The following is a 23,041-nucleotide window of genomic DNA, read 5'->3' on the forward strand; positions in this document are numbered from 1 at the left end:
AGGATGGTAGGCTCTGGCTAAACCTGTGGGTTTGAGCAATGTGAAGCATGAAAAGAGCAGTGATCCCAGCTGGCATCTCTGCATGGTAGTACAGTGCTGTTACCAATAACTGTGCTTAGGGCTGACATAACACTGAATTATATCATTAAAGATGCTGTGTTTGTTTTTGTTTTTGTTTTTTTTTTTTTTTTTTTTTTGTAGTGTTGGCTAAACAGCAGTTCCCTTTACTTCTCTGCAAACTAAGTCAAAACATCTGTTTTATGTCATGTATCCCCCAGTACTGGCCAAACAATTCCAAAATAAAAAAATAAAATAATAATAATAAAAAAAAACAGTTCTAGTGTTCAAATCTGTTTTCTGTTTGCTGAATGCTTGATAGCAGCCATCTTCATGTAAAGAGTCACTGCAGTGCTTACATTTTAACTTATCACTTGAGGCATCAGTTGAGGTTGGAAAGTTCCTGGACCACCGAGACGCAATGTGAGAAGGGATGCAGGATGTCTAAGATGCGTGTCAGTATACATTGCTGATTTGTTATGTGCCTTTCAGCAACTCATACCTGCTTATAAAATAGAAATTTAAGAAATAGCTATCAGTGTCTTAACAGAATGCTTTGAGAGTGGTAATTAGTATTAGTGAAGTATTTGGTATTCTTGGATAAAAGGCTACAGAAAAATAAATTGTTATCCATTATGTTGTAAAACAGATCCCACTCCATTCCTAAATACTCACTTCATCCTAGGCTGATAGCAAAAACTAACAAGCTCATAAAAAAGGTAAGATACAGTTGCCTGGGGACATTCTTAATCAGAAGGTCTTTCCTCCTCAGATGAAAAAGACATCTACAATGAGCAATTTCTCTAGCCAAGAAACAAAGAAAAGGCTTCTTATGCTTAGTTAGATAAGGGGGGTAATTATTTTGCAGTGAGACGGGGTGTAGGAAGAAGGCTGTATGATACAGGCATCTTACTTCTGAGCCACTTAAATGGAGAAGGAATCCAAAGTTCTGTGGCTAAATCAAGGATCAGAAGTTAAAGGTCTTTATCCCGGTTGCCCCATAGCTGAGGAAGTTATTTAATCATCTACTCAAGCCTCGGTTGCCTTTTCCGCTGTCTACCCTGTACCTTTTTGCTACAAGCATTTCAAGCATTGTGTTTATGGTTCATCTTCAATTCTGCTGAGCTTCCCATCCTCAGATCTACAATGATCACTTGCAATCTGAGGAGATTCAGCAGTAGGGACCTGTAAAACGAGTGTGCACACAAAATCTGTAACTCTGGGAAGTAAAGTAATTCTGACCTTGTATTTTAACCCACTGGTGAAAACTAACCTTTCCTATGTGCTCTCACTTAACTGTTTAAAAAAATGCCTGATTGGAAAGGTATTGTTGTTCTTGCAGATGATCTGCCTCTAGTAATACCTGTGGAATGAAGCTACCTGGAGTAGACATGCTACAGCTTAACTGGGGACACATGCTGGTAGTGATACTCCTTGACAATCTGAGCTTGTAGTTTTCCATAGCTCTTACCCAGTATCAGGACATCAACCTTTTTCCATTAACTCATCCTTTCTGCAGCTCTGTGGTTTCCTGTGTTTGTTCCAGTGCAAATTTCCTTCCATCCACAACTTTTGTTGTGCAGCTTCTACTTTGGGAGGCAATAATTTTGCCCTTGTTTTGATGACTGTGAACCACTGAGGGCACAAAAAGAATGCTAACAGCTAACACCCTACATTTCCAACAGCCCTACATACTCTTTCTGCTGCCATAGCTGAGACATCTAAAAAAAAGGTGCCACTTCAGCATATGAGGCACCAGGAAATGTTGGCTTAAAATTAACTTTACTGATCTTCTGTCTCTTTGGCAGCCTGAGGACATGAGCACAAGCAGTCTCCTATAGCACGTGGATGACCATGGTTCTTGCAGCACCGTCTTGGAACCTGCCTGAGCATAGCTGATGCAGGCTGCAAGCATGGCTCCTGCTGCCTTCACTGCTGCCACTTGGGCTGGCCTGGTGAGTAACATTGTGGGTGAAAGCCGCCCTGCTCCTTGCAAATATTCCAGCTGAGTTTTGCCACTTAATCAAGCCTCCTCGGCAACTGCACCCAAGGGAGGAAAAGGCAGATCATGGAGCTGGTGATCCAGGGTAAAAGCTGCTGCTGTTTCTCTCCATGTCTCAGCTGTTTTGCTTGTTATCCCTCTGCTCCCTTTGATCACCTGGTGCAGGAAAATGGAAAGGGATGGAAGTCAGACCAGGCTCTATCAGTAGGATAGCTCCCAAGACCTAGCACCTCCTTGTGTGGAATGTTTACCTTGTCTGGCAGATGATCTGCACTGAGCAGCAAAATCCCTTGGGCAGAGAAAATCCCAGACTCCTGTCTTGCTGGAAGCATGTTTTCAGGTGGAAATATGAGGCTGGCTCTGGGAAAGGAGGATGTGTCACATGGGGAGCAGGGATGAGCTTAGCTGTCTGTTGAGTTAGCTTCTGCTGCTTTCCTGGGCATGCTTTGTTTGGCCATTTCTAATGGATGATATTCCACCTAGCCAGCAGTCAATACAAACTAATACTACAAAATAAGGCTCTGATCCTGCAAGAGGTTCCTAACAGAAGAGTTTTTGTGCCTGTGCAGTATTGATGGACGTCAGTTGGGCTATGGATGGGTGCAGACAGGTTTTAGATTTTGGTACAATCCTGGGGCCTAGCCATCACCAAAGTCAGCTCTAAGCACTAATTCTCTCCTTCTCATACTTGATAGGACATATGCTTTTTTTTTTTACTTTTTTTTTTTTTTTAGCTAAGCTTTCTAGAGATAATTAGAGATAATGCAACTTGTACATTTTTGCTTTGCAAAACAAGCAAATGTATTTGAGACTTCTGAGGACAACTTTAGATACCAGTTCCTACCAAGAAAACCAGAGTTGGTTAATTGTGATTCTGTGAAAACCTCTGGGTCAAACACCTGGCTCAGGTTCCTTTGCGTGTTCATTAATTGTTTTGTTTTGTTTTGTTTTGTTTTATTTTATTTATCATTTTGTTTAGATTTCTAAAATTGAGACAACTTAAAAAGCACATATGAAAACATCTCTTCCAAGGGTTTTATTTTGCCCTAGAGACCCTACTGTATGAAAAAAAGTCCATGGTATTGAAGAAGAATATGCGTGATCTGGGGAGAAAACTACCCCATGATCCTAAGATTAACTCTTCTTTCCAGTCCGGGACACTCCCTTCATTCTTTCGCCTCGGGTTTAGATGGACAATGGTAGCTTCTCCAGGCTTATGTGGTCAGTTAAGCTGATGAGAAACCACAGGAATATCATTGTGTATGTTTTGTGATTCTTGCACTACTTTGTCATGGACTTGAGAGTCTTGTGATTGAGTAGTGAAACATCGTGATTTCTGAAGGTATAAATACCCAGTGACAACCCATGTGCTTCTGTTGACTACAGAGAAGACAGGAAACAGACAACTGTGTAATTTAATTGCTTCAAGTGCATAATTTGACCTGAACATTGCAAATCGAGGAGCCCTTGTGTTTTAATGCTTAGTTTCCCTGATACCCTGTTACTGTACAAAGTGTATTCTGAACAAACGCTGGATCCATTCCACATGCTCCCTCACTGCTACCCAGCTGCCACCAAACTGGGCAGAAAAATAGTAAGCAGCCCCTCCAGAGACCAGAAGACCACGGGTTTTGGTGCCGGTGGGACAGTAGTGGGATGCCGTGAGCAGAAATACCCAGACGTGTGCCCACTCCTTGGCACGGCCCCTCCCTTGCCCAGCTCCGCTGAAGCAGGTGGGAGCAGCCGAAGGAGCTGCGAAAGAGACGCGGTGGAATCGACCTGTATAAAATCTGCCTTGGTTTAAATCCCTGCGGATTTAAGCTTTGGATCCAGTCACTCACCAAAACTCCCCTCTGCCAAGTCGCACGTTTTGGCCCAAGGCCCTGCGGCCCCCCAGCGGGCCGGGCTGCGGGGCCACACCCACGAGGCCATGGGGCGCCCGGGCGGGCCTGCGCGGGCAGAGCGGGGCTGGGGGAGAGGGGGCTGCGCTATTTTACTTTACATTTTATGTTATGTATATTTTATATTTCATATTTTATTTTATTCTATTCGCCAGCTTCCTTCACCCAGCTGCCGCCGCGCCGCGCCTCTCCCCGCCCCGCTCCGCCCCCGCGGCCGCGCATTGTGCGACACGGCCCGGCCCGGCCCCTCCGCGCCGGCAGTGGGGGGTGGCCGGAGGCTGGGGCCGAGCTTGGGGGCTCCCCTCGGCGCTGGGAGGTGAGGGGCGGGCGGCCGGGGGGCTCCCGGCTTTGTTCGGGACCGCTTGGGGCAGGGGGCCTGGGGCTGGGTAGGCGTCGCGGCGGGGTCTGCGTTTGGCGCTCATCCCCTTTCTTGTAGGGTCCGGAAGAGCTGCTGGGGGCACCGGGATCCTGCGGGTCGGCTGCTGGAAGCCTTATTCATGCAAGTAAGCTCCATGTGCGCATGTAGGATATACTTACCCATTTATTTATTGCAGAATTATTTATGCTTTTATTTGTCAATTGCAGAGAAGGTGTGCGTGTTTCCATCGTGTAGTGGGTGATGGTCTTTGGTCACTGCAGCCGTGTGCATGTGTCGTGCGAGGTCACTGTTGATCGGGCGAGCATCGATAAAGGTCCAGTGTCGTCATTTTCGCCGGGAATGCATTAAGTTGGATGCACACCAGCCTTTTAATACTGTGGAGGGTACAAGAGCAGGCAGCCTGAGAAAAGGGAGTGAGGAAATGATTTAGTTTTTCTACTGCTTCTGATTTCTAGCCGGTGTGCTTTTAAGCATTTCATTTTAAATCACAGGAAATAAACAGTTTCTGCATCTATCAGGGTGGTGATTAATTATCAAAAGATAAGTCTAAATTTTGATGCTTCCTTTGAAATAAATGGCTTTTGTTTTTCTGTCTCACGAAGTCTCATGCACAGATGAGTTTCTTAAGGGAAGAGAGGAGTATTAGGTGATGATGAGGCAGCTTCCTTACAGTTTGAATAAGAGAAGTAGTACAGTATAGGCCAGCTATACAATAAGACACACTTGACATCTAGCAGATAGGTGGATTTAGGACTGTGGTGCTGCCTTGCAAAACTATTCCTTGTTCATAACTTCTCCCCTAACCAAAGAATAGTGCTTCTGAAACTTATTTCTGGGAGTCAAATGAATGCTTTGTATAACCCCAGTTGTTGGTGATTGTTTTTTTTTCTTTCCCATGGTAGTCTATTCATATGTTACAGTGAAACATGTTGACAGGGATTTCATATTTATAATACACACCATTGGTAGAATGACAATACTTCATCTTTCTTATTAATGACCTAATTAGGGGAAAAGTCTGGAAGGAATAGGGAATTAAGACGTCTTCTCAGTGGATATGCAATAAACAGATAATACAAAGCAGACAGTGTAAGAGGAATTTCCAAAAGAATTCATTGCCCAAGACAGAGCTGGATTTTTAACACTCATAGGTTTGTGTTTAGGCTCCAGAGAAAACTGCTAGATTCTCAGTACTTTCTTTTTAGTTCTCAAACTTTCATATCCAAAGTTCTGTGGGAGACCTTGATGGAAACCTTTCTGTGTCAGCCAGTAGTGCAGGTCAAGTTCTGAGTCTTCACCATTTCAGAAAATCAAGCCCTGAGCAGGTCAAAGAAAATCTGATCTTTACAGTTACAGTCACTTCCCTCCTTCCCCAACTTCTGTTCTAGAGGCATTGTCTTTCAATTTTTATGGCAGATAGAATTAGTTGTAAAATGTAGCCACAATAAAGTGAGCCAGCAAAATTATTATTTGTTTGGTTTTTTTTGTTTGTTTTGTTTGTTTGTTGCTTTGTGTATGTGTGTAAAAGCCAGCGTGATTAATGAACAACTTCATAAACACACATGATAAAATGCAAGACCTGTAACAGAACTGTAAGTGGCAATTACTCTTTGCACAAAAATAATAGGTAATGGCTAAAAATAACATTTCCTGTTTCAACAACAGAGCTAAATGTTGTAGTGGGTATTAGCTGAAACAAGGTAGATTGGTCCAGAGTTGGCAGCTCTAACAATCTGTGCCAGCTGGCACTCTGGCCTATTTCATTTTCCTTTAAAGCATCATTCTTGCACGTGTGTTTGTTAACAAACCACAAATGCAAAGCAAAAAGCTCTTCACCAAAGGGAAAATCAGAGCTTTTTTGCTGCACAGTAGTGACATTATAATTTCTGAAGTATGTTCTGATCTCACATATCTCTACGCAGATAGCTGAGCTGTGTTCAGCTTTTGCCTAGGTTGGTCCTGTTTGTGGGAAGGAGCATCCTTGCTCCAGAAGGAGAGCGATTCGGTCTGGTTCTGTGAGGTCAGAGGTTGGACTAGGTGATCTTCAAGGTCTCTTCCAACCTAGATGACTCTGTGATTCTGTGATCTAATGGGTTTAAGTGCTTTAACACTACTGATAGAAAAATGTCTTCATATCAATGGAAAATTTGCCTTTCCTATAGCCCTGGCCACAGTGTCTGAAGGAACTGTTGAATTTTGAGAGCTGGTAATTATCTGGCTACATCTGTGGTCCAGGACTCATTGAGCACTAAGAAAAGAGGAAATGACAAGTGGTTGTCCAGAAGCATGTCTTCCTGGTGCTGTTTGTTTTCCCTATGGTTTCTTAGGACAAGAATGGCAAATTTGTGTGGGGAAAAAAAAAAGTGATTAATTATCTAGTGTGTATGTAGCCCTTTATCTAGTGTGTATGTAGCCCTTTGAAGATGGGAAGTACAATATAAGGATTGTTTGAATTAAGTGTTGCTATTCATTGCTGTTATAGACATCACTTGCCTGTTCAAGATTTCTGTGTTTCAAGTTGTTGGCAATTTTAAAGCATTGTTTAAACAGTGGTTTAGATCTGTTTCAGCAGAAAGGTCAGTAAAAGTCTTTTAATAGGGGGAAAAAATAGGTAAAGATTTTTCTGTTCAAGTGTTTTTTTCAGTTGCTGCAAGATCCACGTATATGGGAGAGGGGAGGAGGGAGCTGAGTGAGGAGCTGTGGTGTGAGGTAAAATTCTGATGGTGTTCTTTCACGCCATCCTGCAAATACATTTGTATTTAAAATTTTCAGGCAAGCCAAACTGTAGGACCAGTGCAGAATGCTAAATGAAATGTGACAGCTAAATCAGAAAATGCCACATAATGATTGTGGGAATTCCCTTGCTTAGACAATTGAGTTTAAGACTGTTACTTGTAGTTATTACAGATCTGAAACAAAGACAGGCATGGGGAAAAAAAGAGACGTCCATTTTATTCAAAGCTGTTTTCACTTCAAAGATGTTTACATTCTGTCATGTTACCCTGTGACTGCTGGAAGGCTCACAGGAACTGTAAAACCAAAATCCCTTCCTGCCCATCAGCTAGCCACAATATACGCCTTTGTGTTGCTCAGGCTGAAATTCAATCTGCTTGAGAGGCTGAGGAGCAGTTTGGGGTGCAGTGTTGAACCGAGAGATTATGGGTATCATCACACATGTACCCTTTATGCTGCTTGTGCAAGCAGATAAAGCAGAAGCTCTTTTGGGAAACTTCGTGATGTATGAGAATAAAATATAGTCATGCTCTCTTCTGGTGTGATGCGGATATCACACTGATGACTACCAAAGAAAGAACATGAAAGACATCAGAAGAGCTCAGTGTATTTTACCTTTTCACATGTAAAATTTCGGTGTCTGTAGTCAGTGGCAATGAATCTTCCTGCGGTGTGGGCTGACCAGCAGTGCAGAACCATCTGAAGGGACTGTGGGGTGGAAGTAGGACAGTCAGATGAATGGTAGGCTAGCATGAGTAGTGGATGTGAAAGGACACACTGAAAGTGACAGAGTTGAAATGAATCGAGGGCCTGTGACCAGACATGGCTGTTAGAAGTGAGATAAGGCAGTGCCGTTGTCTGCTATGTCCTGGTTGCGAATGGAAGAGCAGTAGACTTTGTGTGTGTGCTGTGGCTGCATCTGGCTCCCTGGGTTACGTAATAATTCAGAAGGCTCCCTGGACCTTTTGAAAGTTTGAGAGGGGAGGGAAAGAGCTAATTAGGAGATTGAAGGGACTGATTATGAGGAAATGCTTAGTGTGTGTAGATTTTCAAACTGATGACTGAGTTGAAGCAATGATAGCGACAATTTTAGGTGCATCTACTTGAGAGAGAAGCACTTAAGCTTTTGCAAGGGTGTGTAACTAGACTTGATGGGCTGCAGATGAAAATGGAACTTGAGCATCAGAAAAGCTTCTTGTTGGAATGATGCTAAATAATCTTCCATGGAAAATGCTGGTAGCTCTGTTGGTTGTGGTTTTATTTTTTTTGCTGTTTTTTTTTTTTTTTTTTTTTTTTTTTTTTTTTTAACAGCTCCTGGAGAACCCTGGAATATGTCCTTCAGGGCTGGCAGCTCAGTATCACATCTGCCCTGGCTGAGCTGTTCCTGGGGATTGGGGTGGGGTCTTCAGAAACATTTCTTAGTTAACAGACTGGCTACACTGCTTGGAGTCAACTTCTGAACTCCCTGGAGTTGTCTACCAAAAGGGACAGGGTCACTCTCTGCGAGCTTGGGTTAGTGCCTGTAGGGAAAGAGATGGATTGGATGAATTAATAGATCTCATTCCATCTTTAGCTTATAGGAGCCTGTGGTCTAGGAAATACATGAACATGTGTCTTGTTGGCAGCTGAAATGCATGCCAGTATTCTGTAAAACAAATGCTGTAACTTATGCTATGCCTTTTTGGTCACACAGCAAGGGAAGAGGGAAGTGATGGAAGACACTTTCCTGTGGTGAGCACAGCAGCTCAGACTAGAAATATTCCTTGGTTTACATTGACTCTGATATTTTGTGTTCTTGGATCCATGTTATATTACCTTGAGGAAAATCTGGAAAGTAAAATACTTCGGGCATTTTCCTGCTCTAAGTTCCAACCATTGACACAGCATTGAGCACTTGCCAAAATGTGCAAAGTAACTTCCAAGGAGTGTGCAGCTATTCTGAAGTCTTGGGCAGTGCACAAATGCAAGGGCTGAGAGCTGTGATCCGAAACACACTGCAGCCAGAGGAGGGATGGCTGCTTTGGGCAAATGCCAGGATTTTTTCAGTCCGAGATAGTACGCTTGATGGTTTGAATTTAATCAGTTTATTTGGGATTGAGGTATTATTTAGAACGTGGTTCCAAGAATATGAAGGGGTTGCGATTTTGAACATAAAGCTAATCAGTTTAGTGGCATTGCTGTATAGCAGTGGTTATTTTCCTGTTCCTCTCTTCAGATACAAGGTGGGTCTGTTCAAGAAAAGTCTAATTAAAGGGACAACTGAACGACCAGCTGGGACGATAATGTGCCTCTCTTGGGTGGTTTGATGTCTTATCATGTAATCTTTCCTCCTCTGAATTTCTTGTCATATCCTGGAATAGATCAGGGTTTATATAAATTAGATATGCTCTTACTGCAGAACAGGCAGAGTAATAAATGCTCCAAGATGGTGTGATGCTGCTAGATTGGAAGCAATATTTTTATTCTGATTCATAGTGGCCACTTTAATAATTGGTGATTGTTTGACTTTCTTTAGCATGAATGGTTAATTGGAGTGCCAGCAGGTAAAAAAAAATAGCAAACATTTACAACACTGGCTTACAGATGACCCTCCTTTAATTAAGTAAAACTTGAGCCCCAAAGTTTCCTCATCGAATGACTTGGAACCAGGGTTTTGCTTCCTGCATTGTCTGTTTGAAGTAGAAAGTAAGAAGAAACAAAACTATGAAATTTGTTGCCTTGGTTTCAAAGGAAATCAGGAGGCTTAGCAAAATTAAACCTTCTTCTAGAAAATGCATTAATCCAGCTTGAATGTGCTCATCCAACCTCCCATAAGCCAGTACTGCTGGTTGTTTTATTTACCACTGTATTCATATCCTTTTGAGGCTCTCTCCAGAAAGCATAGGAGGTGACTTCTCTTTATTTGATTAATTTGTACCCTGATCTCCTTGTACCCTGATCTAGAGAAATACCAGCATCTGGTTGAATGTGGCAGTTTCCATTGATTCCAATAAATAAATTAATATCAATTGGAAGAGGAACACCCACTGCTGTCTGCATTGCTTTATAGGTGCGCCTTGGTTTTATTTGCTCTTAAAGTACAGGCATTAATGGTTACATACAGAGAGTCTCAATTAGCTTTTGGCTGCTACCACTTGTTAGCACGGTTTTGTGGTTGTGCAGAAGTGGCAGCATTTTCAGAATTCAGCATTTGTCAAAGATCACTGTGACTTGTTTTTTAAGCTTCCTGTGGAGGACTCAGCAGAGGCCACTGGCAGTGGATTATCAGACTAAATGGATGACTAGGTTGGCTTGGTATAACTAAACCTGTACTCCTAAATAAAGCGTCATTCCCGGTATAAATCCTTTGCTGTGTCCTATCAGTGAGTCTTGAATCTGTCCTATGCAAAGTGCCAGGCAAAAGACATTCTTGTGGTAATTCTGGCATCCCTGAAGATAGGAAGTGTTGGAAACTTTGAGAGTAACTCTCTTCTCATAAAACGTCCAAGGCAGTTTTGTATAACTGAAATGTTTGGAAAGTTCAGATAAGAAGCCAGAGGTTGGCTCAAGTGTGTGAGATTTGCTTGTGTGGATCAAATATGGCATTACAGCATGCTTCTCAAATTAATTCTATAACGTGCAATTCCAGCATCAGTTTTTATTACTATTATTTTTTATTCTGCATGGCTTTTGTTTATTTGTCACTATTAAGCAATTTCCTGGGGACACTCAAGCTCAAGTGTGTGCTTGTATGACTACTGGAATTGTCTGCAGTTACACAGAGACCAGAAAGTATTAAAGGAGGTCAGAAGATATTTTTTCCCATCTACAGCACTGCATACACCTTGTTACAATCATCACAGATTTCTCAAAGTTTACCAGAAGATACAATTTGAAGACTGGCACCAGCCAAGAAGAAGATGCAAGGTTTATGCTAGTGTAATCATATGTAGAAAATACCTTTCTTTTGCTCTTTTTAGGGTCAAGTTTTTAACATTGGCTACTGGCATTGTTCCTTTTTACTCTTTTTGCTGGGAGAATAGTATTCAAAAGAATATCTATTATCTGATTTAAATGCAGTTAACTTCATTTCCCTCTCATGGAGTTTCTAAGAATGTTTAATGAGAGATGCAACTGAATTGCAGAGCTGATATCTCCCCCAGAATACACTGGGGTCCTTCTTGAATTCCTGTGCAGGTTTCTTGATCATTCACATTTTAATCCTGTCCCTCATAATTATTTTGTAGCATACAGGGAGTCCTGTAGGTGCTACTTCTGAAAGTCTTAGTCATTTTTATTTAACAAATAGTTCCAGACCCCTGTTTATCTGCTTTTGTAGCTACTGTTTATTCCTTTTTATTATTATTATTGTTGTTGTGCCTTAAACCCTTGGGTTCAGTAGCTAGGACCACCCTGTATTAGGCAGGATACAAACACAAAACCAATTCTCAGCTGAAACTTTAGCAGTATTTAGATATCCTAGAGAGTAAATATCCAGCTTTGGGGGAACAATTTAAAACTGAGCACTACTGTTGCAAGAACAAGCCTTGTGCCCTATGGATGTTGAATGCTGCAGGGAATTAGGGTTTATGAAGTCTATGTTTCATCAGTGTGCTTAGGCAGAAATGCAGTGCTTTTCCCCACATTCTCTCTTTGCCTTGCTTTTCCGCTCATTCAAGCAAAAGGGATGATGAATGCTTAGGCAAAGTGTGTCCCTCCTGTTGTCCTTCTTGTTTGCTTGCTTGTTGCAACAGTTTCTCTGTTCGGTGTTAAACAACAGGAGAAGAAAATCACTGCTAAAAATAAGGATATTCTATTACCACGTAGTCCTGTGAAAAAGGATGTTCTGTTTCCCGCACAAATGTTCAAACTAGGGATGTTTCTTGTTGGCCCTAACATCTGTAATGGCAAGAATAATAAAAGCCTATTGAAATTAGAAATCATGGCTTTGCAGAATGGAGCACTGTGTACCCTTTGAAGACGTGAATCGGGGGGCGTGATTTTCTAGGCATTTGAGTTTGAGGCAGAGCTTAGGGGTGTCAGAGAGCAGCTAGCTGAACCCAGGTTCTTTTCTAAAGATTGTTTGTTTTTCCTTTGGTTTTCAGTATGGACTGTCCTGTACGCATACATGTGTACACGTACACACAGATGTGTGGCCTGTAACAGGCTAAGCATGAAGGTTGACACGCTGCTCTTAAAGCAGAGGCCACCACGGCTCTGCACGTTTTGTAGTGTGGCCTCTCTAGGGCCCCACGCAGCCATGGGCATGGAATGTAAATCCACAAAGATAAGCCTGATATCTAGATGATGCCTTTGCTGTATTGGTGCAGTTGATGGAAAAAATATATGGGCTTGCAATTCTTCATAGAGGCGTTTCCAGCCAAACCATGGACATCTTCTTTTCTGGCAATCTCATCGCCAGTAGGTGCTAGGACAGATGGATGTGCCTTGGATGTGGTGTACATAAAGGGATATACCCTTCAAGGCTTCTTGCTTTGTGCTCTTAGGGAAGGCGGGGAACAGTGCATTGTTGGGAAGAGCAATGAAACAGGTGACATGTTTATTGGGATTCTTACTCTTTCAACCTGAGCTTTCCAAAGAATGGTTAGTTACATCTGACAAAGCCCTGAAGAACTCAAAATGGCTTTTATCCAAGTCTGCTTCTAAGCAATATTTCCACAACCCAGGGCAGGATTACCTGTGGTTTGATCTTTGGATATGACCCAACTCTACTGCTGTATGATCCCGTGTAATGGTTATAGGTGTGTTGTGGTTTGGGATGACCACAGTGGTGAGAAAAGCTTCTGGAAGTATGGGAGGACCTTAGGCAACTATTGGTGCTCTTTTGGCTGGCTCTAACATCTCTGTGTACATGTTCAGAGATCCCAGATATAAGCAAATCGAAATAATTTTCTTAGGTTTCCCTCCTTCCCTCTTTTTTATTTTTGTTTGTAATAAAATCTCCTGCATCTGCTGTGCTGCACAGTATCCTGCCTGCCTCTGCAAATGAGGCAATAATGGAGCAGATTTATTAATCTGGTAGATTAAAGAACAGGAAATAACAGTTGATTTAGTGGAATTTGAAGACAGTTGTGACCTCTGAGGAATAGCGTGTAGTGTGCTAGAATAAAGGTCTGGATGGTGCCAGGGTGGCCAAAGTCACAGGGGACATTTAAAGTTATTTAAGGGAGAATCACTTTGCTTATGCTTTAAAAACACCTCATTGCTTTGCTGATTCTACAGCATAGACCCTATCTTCCTACCATGGAATCAAAGTAAATTACCTTGAGCATGCTGGCATTGCAGGCTCCTCTCTGACCAGCACTTGGTCTAGTCACTAACGGATGACTTTACTGCAGAAAAGGAATCCAAATGGATTGTGGTGCTTTGGGTGCTGGCAGGCAGTGTCTGTGAATGGTGGGTCCTGTGCTGCTGCAAGCAAGTCTCGGTGCTGGCAGCTTCCTCTGTAGCTACTGAGCAGGGTGTGATGAGCCAGGGCTTGTGCTGTTGTTCTATGGGGGTGGATGAAGTCTGAAAGCACTCGAGTCAGAAACCTAAGTGGAGAATCTGTCTGAACAAGTGCTGAGGAGATGAGTAACGCCCATGTATTACAGTAGCTAAAAGTACTGATATATTTCACACTGCTTTTCAGGTATAAATAGTGTCCATAGGAAGCACTGTGTGCCTTTTCCTTGGGGGCATTTCCATGCAAACACCGTCTCATGCTGTAGCTCATACCTGCAGCACTGATAGTCGAGTACTATTGAAGTCAAATACTGTCCTATTTCCCATCCATTCTTCTCTACCCTCTCCAATAATTTTTCCATTTCTTCTATTTAAGAGCTGTAAATTACCACGGTAAACGTGTGAGTCTCAGGAGATATGTTTATCCGTGGCTGATTTTACTGAATGGAACTGTGCAACAGCATAAAAGATGAGACTTGGCACATTAGGATGCTGTGCCACGTAGGGGGCATTTTCTACTAAGTGGAAGAGCAAATGTGGCAAACTTGAAGAAATGTAAGAGAAATATTTCCTGCAGCCTTTGTGCATGGAATAGCTTTGGGGGAGGATAAAGATTCAGCAGCCCTGCTGCACCTCAGTGCCCTTTAGCGAAATGCAGTGCAGCTTTCTGGTGCCCAGGTGGAAGATGCTCGTTTGGCACAGCATTGCTCGATGCAGCTGCAACCTTGTGCCTCCTCCCAGCAAGGCTTTGGTACGGGGGACAGTGGCAGGGACAGCACAGAAGGGAAATTAGCTCCCAGTTCTCCCTCCAGTGAGGCAGTGCCCTCTGCCATCACATTTGATTTTGTGTTTTCTGTGAACGTGAAGGTACCTGCGTTCATCTCACATTGTACCGGGCGATTCGGGGTTCTCCTCAAACCTCTGGCCTCCTCCTTTTTTAGGAGATCTTTTCCCAAGGTGAAAGTCAAATTTGGTAAAAAAATGCAGAACAAATATGTATAAGCAATCCTGACCCAGATTTTCAAGACTTAGAAATTCCTGTGAAAGAAGAGTAAAAGGGCTTATGCCCTGCTTTCAGTGTTTCATTTTATTATTTTTTTTTGTAATAGAAAGTCAGATCCTGTCCAACCTGCAAATCTCTGTGACCACAGTAAATCAGGCAAGGCAAGAAGGACTTCTGAATTTCTTTCTTCAGCAAAACTTGCAGACATCTGGCCAAATCCCACTGCCATATTTTAGGCAGCAGATCGTTTCATCTCTTAAAGCCCTGCCTGCAGATTGCTGCAGGCAGTCATTAAAAATTATGGATTTGGGGGGAGCTGTAGGGGGGAGCATTCCCTTGTCTTTAATTTTCTTTTTCACCTTAGAGGGCTATTTTTGCTTGTGCATTTCTTCACTTTCTTGAGCATCGTTATAGTGTCAACTCTAACATTTTAGAGAGAAGGTATTTTTTTCCCTTGCCCTTTAATTAAGTGATTAGAGCCATCAAACGTCATCCCAGGAATATTCCAGAAAAACTGGGACATTCTTGGGGGGTGTGTGTGTGTGCATATATATATATATATATATATATATATATAAAAACAGGATTTTATAGCAGCAATATAATAATAGTTGTAGACTTTCAACTTGCTGGGTTTCAGAGTTAATTTGCAGGCAGGGCAGTCATTTTTAAGTTGTCTTTAAATAGAGTGCTAAGGGGTGAATGTGCTGCATTTATTCCCCATGAGGAATGGAGCAGCGCCGACCTGGGCTGCCCTTCTTTATGGGGCTGCGCTGCCGTTGTCTTGGTGAGGTATTCAGCATACAGAGTGTGAGGCTGACTCAGTGTGAAACAAATGGGATACACTGGTCTTTTGTGGCATCTGGCAAAAGCCTTTCTTCTCCCTCATCATTTGAAAATGACGGGAAATAGGGAGGATTTTTCCTTTTTGCTTCTGAGTTGTCTGGCTTGCTGCTATGAGATTGTGTGGAAACTCTTTTTGCTGCTCTTTAGTTACCCATGAGTGGTTGTGCCTAGAATATATCCTGAGAGAACATATGCTTCTGGTTTCGCCTTTTTATGCTGCCTTTCCACAACACCCAACTCAGTGAGCTTTTGATTCATAACTGGGGCTCCACAATTTAAGAATAATGCAAAATAATGATGATTCAAAATTCTTAAATACAACTACTTTTAGACTGTTTTGTAGATGCTTAGGAGCCTGCTTGATAAAACTTGGAGGAAAAAATGCTTAACTAGTAGTTAATTTTTATTGAGATGCAATTGCCCTTGATGCTCAGAGGTTTTTGTTTTTGTTTTTGTTTTCCCCCGAACAAGGTCTGAAAAGGGACACTTAGGTTCGTACAGTCTCTTGAACAGCTTTCAGGTTTGGGGTTTACGTTCTTTGGAGTTTTTCCCCATCATTCTCGTTGCTCATTAACCCCTGGCAGCTTTCCAGCATTGTTCTCTGTGAAAAAGTAGAGCAGTGCTCTTGCTGCTAATTCAGCAGAGATTGAGCAATAGTGCTGGTAAAGGTTAGTGACTGCAGCTGAGGGGAGCTTCAGATCGCCGATCCTCCCTGGCAAATGTGCCTCTTCATTGCTTGGCGAAGGTAACTGCTGCCAACGCTGGCTGTCACTGTTCAGGAGCTCCCTTCTGATTCACATTTTTTTGGCTTTTTTCTCTTTGTTACACAGGTGGAATAACTGATGCTCCAGTGTAAATACTGTGACCCTAGCAAAAATCTCTCCCTTTGTGATAAACACTAGGCAGATGATTATATCTCCGTAAAATGCAGAGCAGCGAGAAAAAAGACTGCTTAGATTCATCATTATAGCACTTACCCGCTAACATTGACCACCAACACAGTTTTTGACAAGCTCCAGTATGCCTGATATCCAGACTTACTTTTCTTTGGTTATCACCTAACTTCTGCTATAGTAATGCTGGGTTTTCATAAGATCTCTCAAAGTTTGGTTTCATGTGCTTTAAGATCTTATGGTTGGGTTGCGCTGTGGGACCTGAATCTGAATTGCATTGCTGTTCAACTGATTGTGATTCTGGGTCTCCAGCGTTTCCCTTATTTTTGTGGAATCTAGAGAATAACCAACTGACATGGGTGTCAAGCTGTGTCACCTTTTGCTGCAGAAGCATTTCTTCAGGATTAAGTGACTTCTGCTACTTACATGGGGTTGTTTCCTGCTTACGAAAGGGTTGTGGAAAGGTGTAAGCACTCAGCATCACTTTCAAGCGTGTAGGTTTTTGTCCTTGATGAAATTCTCAGCTGGTGCAAGGAGGCTTCTGCTGGATGACTCAAATTAGGCACAGTAGAGATGCTGCGCTGTCACCCATATTGCTGCCTACTGACACCAGTTACAATTTTGAGAGGCCCCCTTTTCTTCACCCATTTGATAGTGTCCGCTGCCAGGAGTTAGTCTCAGATGTATCTGTTCTGCCCAACAGACGACGTGGGCCTTCCCTAACCACCTCAGGCAAAATCAGAAGAACCAGGGAAGCTGCTGAAGTGAGGATGGCTGCCACAGTACTGGTGTGGGTGCTCTTCCCTCTGCCCTGGGCATGAGGATTGCTGCAGCTGGTGACTTCTTTGCCCTTCCACCTGCATCTGCCAGAGGTTATGCTTGCACAATGTGATGGTGTTGTAGCAGAAGCTTGGATGTTTTCCAGTAAATCCATTTCACACCGGTGCAGCAACTGTGTTTGGGCTGAACTGGAGTGTTGCTGTGAGCCTGATAAATGTGTTGGCAAAATACTCATCTTTGAAATGCCTAAAGTTTGTTTTTCTAGCATCTCTTTTTCTCTCCTCTTGGTGAGAGGCTAATACTTGGAGGCTTCATTTAGTACAGGTTTTTTACCCCGTGTTTTGGTATGTGTTCCCAATGCTCACAGAGCTCTGTGCAGGTAGAAAGTACCTCTTTCTTTGGAAACAATCTCATCCATCCATTCATGTGTAAAAATCTCAACAGTCATGGAAATTATGGTAGGAATGCAACATGACAATCAAGGATCGAGTCTCTCAGGAACATGTGGAAAATTACAGATTTATTTAATTTAAAAATATGTATATAAATCTGGGTGAAGGTGTCTTTCTTGTTCCCCATTTTAAAGTTGTGAAAAGCTTTAGCCATTTTGGGAAACAGTTGGGTAGTTGGGATAGCTCATGGCTTTTATGGAGAGGAGAAGAATGTGGAAGAATTCTTATTTTATTCTATTTATTGGTGAATCAAGGTTCTTTTTTTCTTTTTTTTTTTTCTCTTCATGTTTTTATAATATGAATGTTTCGTTTCAGTCCAGTTGACACCAGTTCAGCACTCAAGACCATCTTGAGGCTGTTACATTCATTTGTTCACAACAGTGGCAGACAAGACAGTGCCGTGGTGGTTGACAAAGTGACATTGTAGTATCCTGGCTATGGGGTGACAGGAGGGAGAGTTAGTAATATGGCTGTTGTTGCAGTTACTTGGTGGTGATAGTGCCTAAGCAATTTATGAGCAGGACTACATTGTATTAGGCTTTATGTAAGTATATGAAAATAGGCAGTTCAAAAGTATGTATAAACTATGCATTTATCTGTACATACACTCGAAGTTAATAGAAAATAAGAGGTCTGGTGAGAACTCCTTAGAGAGGAGATACCTCACAGGTAGTGCCAGCAAGAATGCTGCAGCCTCCCTTGGCCATCTGATGGCTGCCCAGTGTTGACTGCTATAGGCTAAGCCTTAATGAACAAGCATGCATTGAATTTGTCTTGATAAACCACCACCTGTTCTGTAGGAATGGCTTCCAGATTGTGCTTTCCTTAGCTGACAGGCTGGGTTTTCTTCCTGGATTTTTGTGGGGTTGGTGAGCCAAAAGAGCATCACACCTGCCTGCCACTCATCCACCAGCCTTACCCATGCCAGAGCAGCTGTGCAGCAGCAGTTACCATCTGTCTGGGTGAGGACAGATTGCTCGCACAGAGAATCAGGAAGTCGTTATAAGGCAAGTCTCATTTGCTCTTTGAGCGCGTTGAGATCCAGGCAGCTCTGCCTTCACCCCACTGAAAGGGGAAGAAAATTACAGGATGGAAAGCAGGAGAGGAAAGATTTGAGCTGCGCCCTCGCCATCTGTGTGCTTGAAGTTGCGCATCTGCTCTGCTGCTGACAGTTTGTGCTCTCCCCACCCAGTGGAGACAGACAAATGAGTTGTGTAGTAAACCCAAGGCTCTGAAGATTATTACTGATAAATAGCAGGGCCAGAATAAACTGTGTCTGGAGGAAGAGCCTCTAGCTGCTTTGAAACTTTCAATAACCTCTGCCTCCCTTCCATCTTTTCTCCTTCCACTGCATTCAGGATTTGCCCAGAATTTGGGAGCCAAAAATAATTCAGTACACATGCTTTTTCTTAATCAAGTCCTGTATTTCTGAGTACACCATGATCAATTTTGGGGCATCAAGGGGTTATCTAAAAGCACAGGGGAATAGCCAGTCGTACCCACAATGAGACAACTTCTGTCCCCAAAACTAGTTAAGCATGTGCTTAAATGCTTCATTAGCTCCAGGCCTCCATCTGCCGTGTGGGGCTGCACAGTTTTGGACAGTCCCAGCTCCTGGGCATGTAGAAGAAACCCTCCTTTTATTTGTGAAGAAGATGTATTTTGCATCTATTGCTGTGGAGACTGGGAAAACAAGCAGACATGGCCTTCAAGGTAGCAAACACTAGGAACTAAAAAAATACTTAAAAAAAAAAAAAACTAAATAATAATAATAATAAAAAAGAAACTAAAGAAATACTAAATAAAAAATAAAGCCCACCTCTCTTTTCTGGAGCCACAGACTCTTCAGGGGTCTCAAAATAACCTGGCTCCCAATCCAGTATCTGTTGACAGCAATAGGAATTTGTATTTTAAAAAAGAATAATAATCACAGCACAGTTTTTGGTTTTCTTCTCGTGATGTTACTAATGATCATTGAGATTTTCCAGAAAATAGTCACTGGCAAGTGTCCCTTCCTGAGCCTGAGGGCCATTCAGGCAGTTGTTAATCCCCAAGAATAGCTCTGTTCTGTAGTCATCCCAAAATACAGAATATCTACAGGCTCTGTGCTCCTTTTCCTTAACTGTGCAGAGACTTGACGATGGGAGGACATTACAGCTCCTTAATGTTTGTGCTGTAAGGCTTTAAGTTATTGATGGCAGAAGCACAGAATTATATCTGAGTCGAATCCTTTTTCTTTTTTTTTTTTTTTTTTTTTGTGTGTGTGTGATAGTCCTGTAACTGCTGCTACTTGTATTTACCTCTTCTTTTTGAAGTCATTTCATTTCCTGCAGAAACCTTCCCTCCATTCTTCATCCATACCTAGCAGCATACCTATTGCTGCGCCATACCTAGCTTCTGGCTAGCTTCAGCGATGGAGGAAGGATAGAGCCATTAGAGATCCCGTTTGCCTTCTCCCAACACTATTTCATACTCTGCTATCCGGGCATATGGTCCTCACTAGAGATGAGTCAAAAACTTTTTATATCACTTTCTTCTTCTCAAAGGCTTTTCAGGGGTCCAGGTAGTACTGCGTGTTTTGGGAATGACAGTAGGTGCAGGCTGTGGAGCTGTATTCTCCTGTGACTGGATTTGCTGATGAAGCTTTTGACTAAGCAAAAAGTTAAACACTACTTCCTGTGCATAGTTAGGAGCCTATTCTGATTCTGTAGTAGAAACATCAGAGTAAATTTAAGAAGTCACTGCTTCCAGCTATTTGCTAACTATTTTCAAAATGCACGAGGCTGGTGGAGCAGAAAGCATCTCTGAATTACATCTGGCAGCTTCACCAAAACCTCACCTTCCTTGGCAGCAGACCTGAAACAGTGGGGTTTTGCACAGGAACAGATACAGTGCCACACATCCCTGCTGTCAGCTTTGCTTTGGTAGAGCAAGGGAAGGGACGGAAGTGCTGGTAGTGTTGTAATTTCTCTTTGTAGACTTGTAAAAGCTTTTTAATGAGCGTAGTATGAACTGCCTGTTTGTTGTTCTCTTGAAGGTTTGTTTTTCCTTTTCTCATGCATTATTAAATGTGAGTGGCAATAACTTCAGCTTTCAAGATACATGATTGTGGGGCACTATCCATGCAAGGATATGACACTTTTTTTCCCTGTGGTCATGGTGAGCCTGGAAATGAATAACTTCAATGTTTCACATGCCTTTTGTCCAATCCAAAAAGGTGTTGAACCAGAAGCCTGGTGGTTTGAATGGGGGAGTTCATGTTAATGTTGGTTGTCATTAAAGCATGTTCAGTAGAGTATACAGATTTGTGAAAAGAGAGAAATAAAGTTGTCAGAGGTGGCTGCAGGACATGCTCTTGTCATTCTTTTTTCCATGCAGATTCAGTATTTGTGTTGCACTGGAAATCACTTTTGGCTCCATTCTGCTGTCAGATGCCTCCCTCTGCCTCTCCTTTTGCTTCTTCCAAGCCTTGGTTACTGCTGGCCATGCCAGGAGTGATGGGCTGGACATGAAGACAGTGATTTGTTTCTCTAATCTGGTCATGCGTGTCAGATGCCCAAGATCCATCAGTCTCTTAATCCCTCCATAGAGGGCTGCTGTTTTTCTTTATAGGGAACTGTTGTTCACTGCGGATGTTTCTTGCGTGTGCTTCAGAAGCAGCTGCGTTAAATGTGGGCTGGCACCTCTGCAAAGGGAGGCTGAGCATGGGGCTTGCAGGGGTGCCAGGGCAAGGAGGGCTGTGGGCAGGAATGGCTTATAAATAGGAGGAGAAATGGAAATGTTCCCTTTTGTTTTTCCACCACAAACCAGTCTTTGGGAATGAGGATGGAGGTGAATGAGGAATGGTTTGCCATTTATTAAAAAAGAGAGATAGCTGAAGCGGAAAGCCTCATTTGTTGGAGAAATGTTGCAGGAGAGAGAAAGCCAAACTGCTGTGCAAAACCCTGTCTGAATTTGCTCAGTTTTCAATTACAAGAGTAAATCAGTTGACAATCCCTGTCAGTGAGATTGCTGTCTCAGTCACTTCAGGCAAAGGAGACCCAGCAGGTGCCCAAGTGAAATTCTTCCCAAGTGCCCTCTTGCTTACGCTCAGCTGCATCACTTTCCAGTAAAACCATTCAAATGCTGTGTCAAAAATTCATGAGTTTGAGTGCTTTAACAGAAGCAGAGGAGAGACCTTTCTGTATCGTCCTGGAACAGCTCATGGAAAGCTCAAAGGGAGCTTGTAGTGTTCAGTTGGGCTCCACTCACCCACCTAAGAGCTCCTCTCCCAGGGCTACATAAGGCTTTAGTGTTTCATTGAAATCACAATGGGACGTTGACTTCAATGGCAAATCGATAAATGGGCTGCTGGTATAAACCCAGTTACTGATGTATCAAACCTGAATATAGCTGAAATTATGCATATTATGGATAGGATTTTCCACTCTTTTCCTGCTGACATTTGTTGAATACTTTACTATAATTTTAATTAAAAGCAGAGCCAGAGCAGTGCAGAAAGATTTAAAAATCACAGTCTCCATACACATTTAAGAACTCAGGGAGCACTGCTGTTGGTTACTTTATTTATTTTGCCATGTGGCAGTCAGCCCTTGAAAAATCTTATACTGTTTTACTTCCACGATGCAATTCTCAGCCTGCTCACAGTATGAAAACATTGGCAGTGTTGAAGCTGAATTTGCATCTTTGCTTGTGAAATGTTTTCCCTTAAGTGAATGCGAATGAAGCATTATTGAGTATCAAATCATAGGACTTGCTGCATAACTAATTTCCAGCAGAATCTGGTTCTTTTCCAGTTCCAGTAGTACCATTCATAACAGGCAGAGCCCTGTGAAAGCAGCAGTTTGGTCCATGTAATCAGCTAGTCTTTGTAATTAAGACTCTGTGTATGGAAAATAAAGGATGAGAGAGGTATAAATAGAAGCTTTGAGGATGGAGGAAGTCATAATCAAAGATAAGTGAGGAGATCTTTTGGTGCTTTTGGACTAAGCTGATCCTGTTAAAGTTTTGTTATTCTTGGCAGATTAAGTGTCACTACTGCAGCAGAAAAACTCAGAGGTATGTGGAATGTCAACAAATTGTCAGCAAAAAAATAACCTAGAAGAAGTCAGCATTAAGAACAATCATGTTATTTGTCTGAGGTACAGTGTTGCCCCAGGGAAAGGCAACAGGACTTTTCCGATTGATTTATGCAGCTAGGAATTCATGAGAATTCATCCTCCTATTATAATTTGAATTTATGGTTTGAGTTTCAATTAAAGTGACACTTTAAAAACAACAACAACAACAACAACAACAACAAAAAAAAACCAAAAAAAAAAAACAAAACAAACAAAAAAAAAACTAAGATCATTAAAGTGTAGCCCAGAGGAAATAGACATCTTTTATCTTTGGCAAAATTAAACACATGCATACATCATCTTATACCTTCAAATCTTCCGTAAGTCTCAAAAAAAATGAATGAATGAGGGCAACTGGGGAAGCCAGCTATAGCTTATTCTGAACCATGTGGTTTTGATTGCTGGGAACAGTTGTATGCTGGTTTGTTAAA

The 23,041-nt window shown here is 42.3% G+C and overlaps 1 protein-coding gene across 5 annotated transcripts in view; it reads left to right on the forward strand.

Moving 5' to 3' along the window:
* Positions 1 to 4,015: 4,015 nt before the first annotated feature.
* The window catches only part of PRR5 (proline rich 5), a 91,643-nt gene continuing 72,617 nt past the window's right edge, over positions 4,016 to 23,041 (forward strand). Inside the window, exons 1-2 of one of the 5 annotated variants that reach the window (XM_084505855.1) lie at positions 4,018 to 4,276; positions 4,397 to 4,463. In XM_084505855.1, the coding sequence (XP_084361981.1) occupies positions 4,072 to 4,276; positions 4,397 to 4,463 (272 nt within the window). In that variant the 5' untranslated portion in view covers positions 4,018 to 4,071. Of the gene's footprint in view, positions 4,277 to 4,396; positions 4,464 to 4,563; positions 4,653 to 23,041 lie in introns of those variants that run through there. The other 4 variants (XM_084505857.1, XM_084505854.1, XM_084505858.1 and 1 more) reach the window with 4 other exon arrangements.

Source organism: Aythya ferina (assembly GCF_964211825.1).
Source record: "Aythya ferina genome assembly, chromosome: 1".
Lineage (NCBI taxonomy): Eukaryota > Metazoa > Chordata > Aves > Anseriformes > Anatidae > Aythya > Aythya ferina.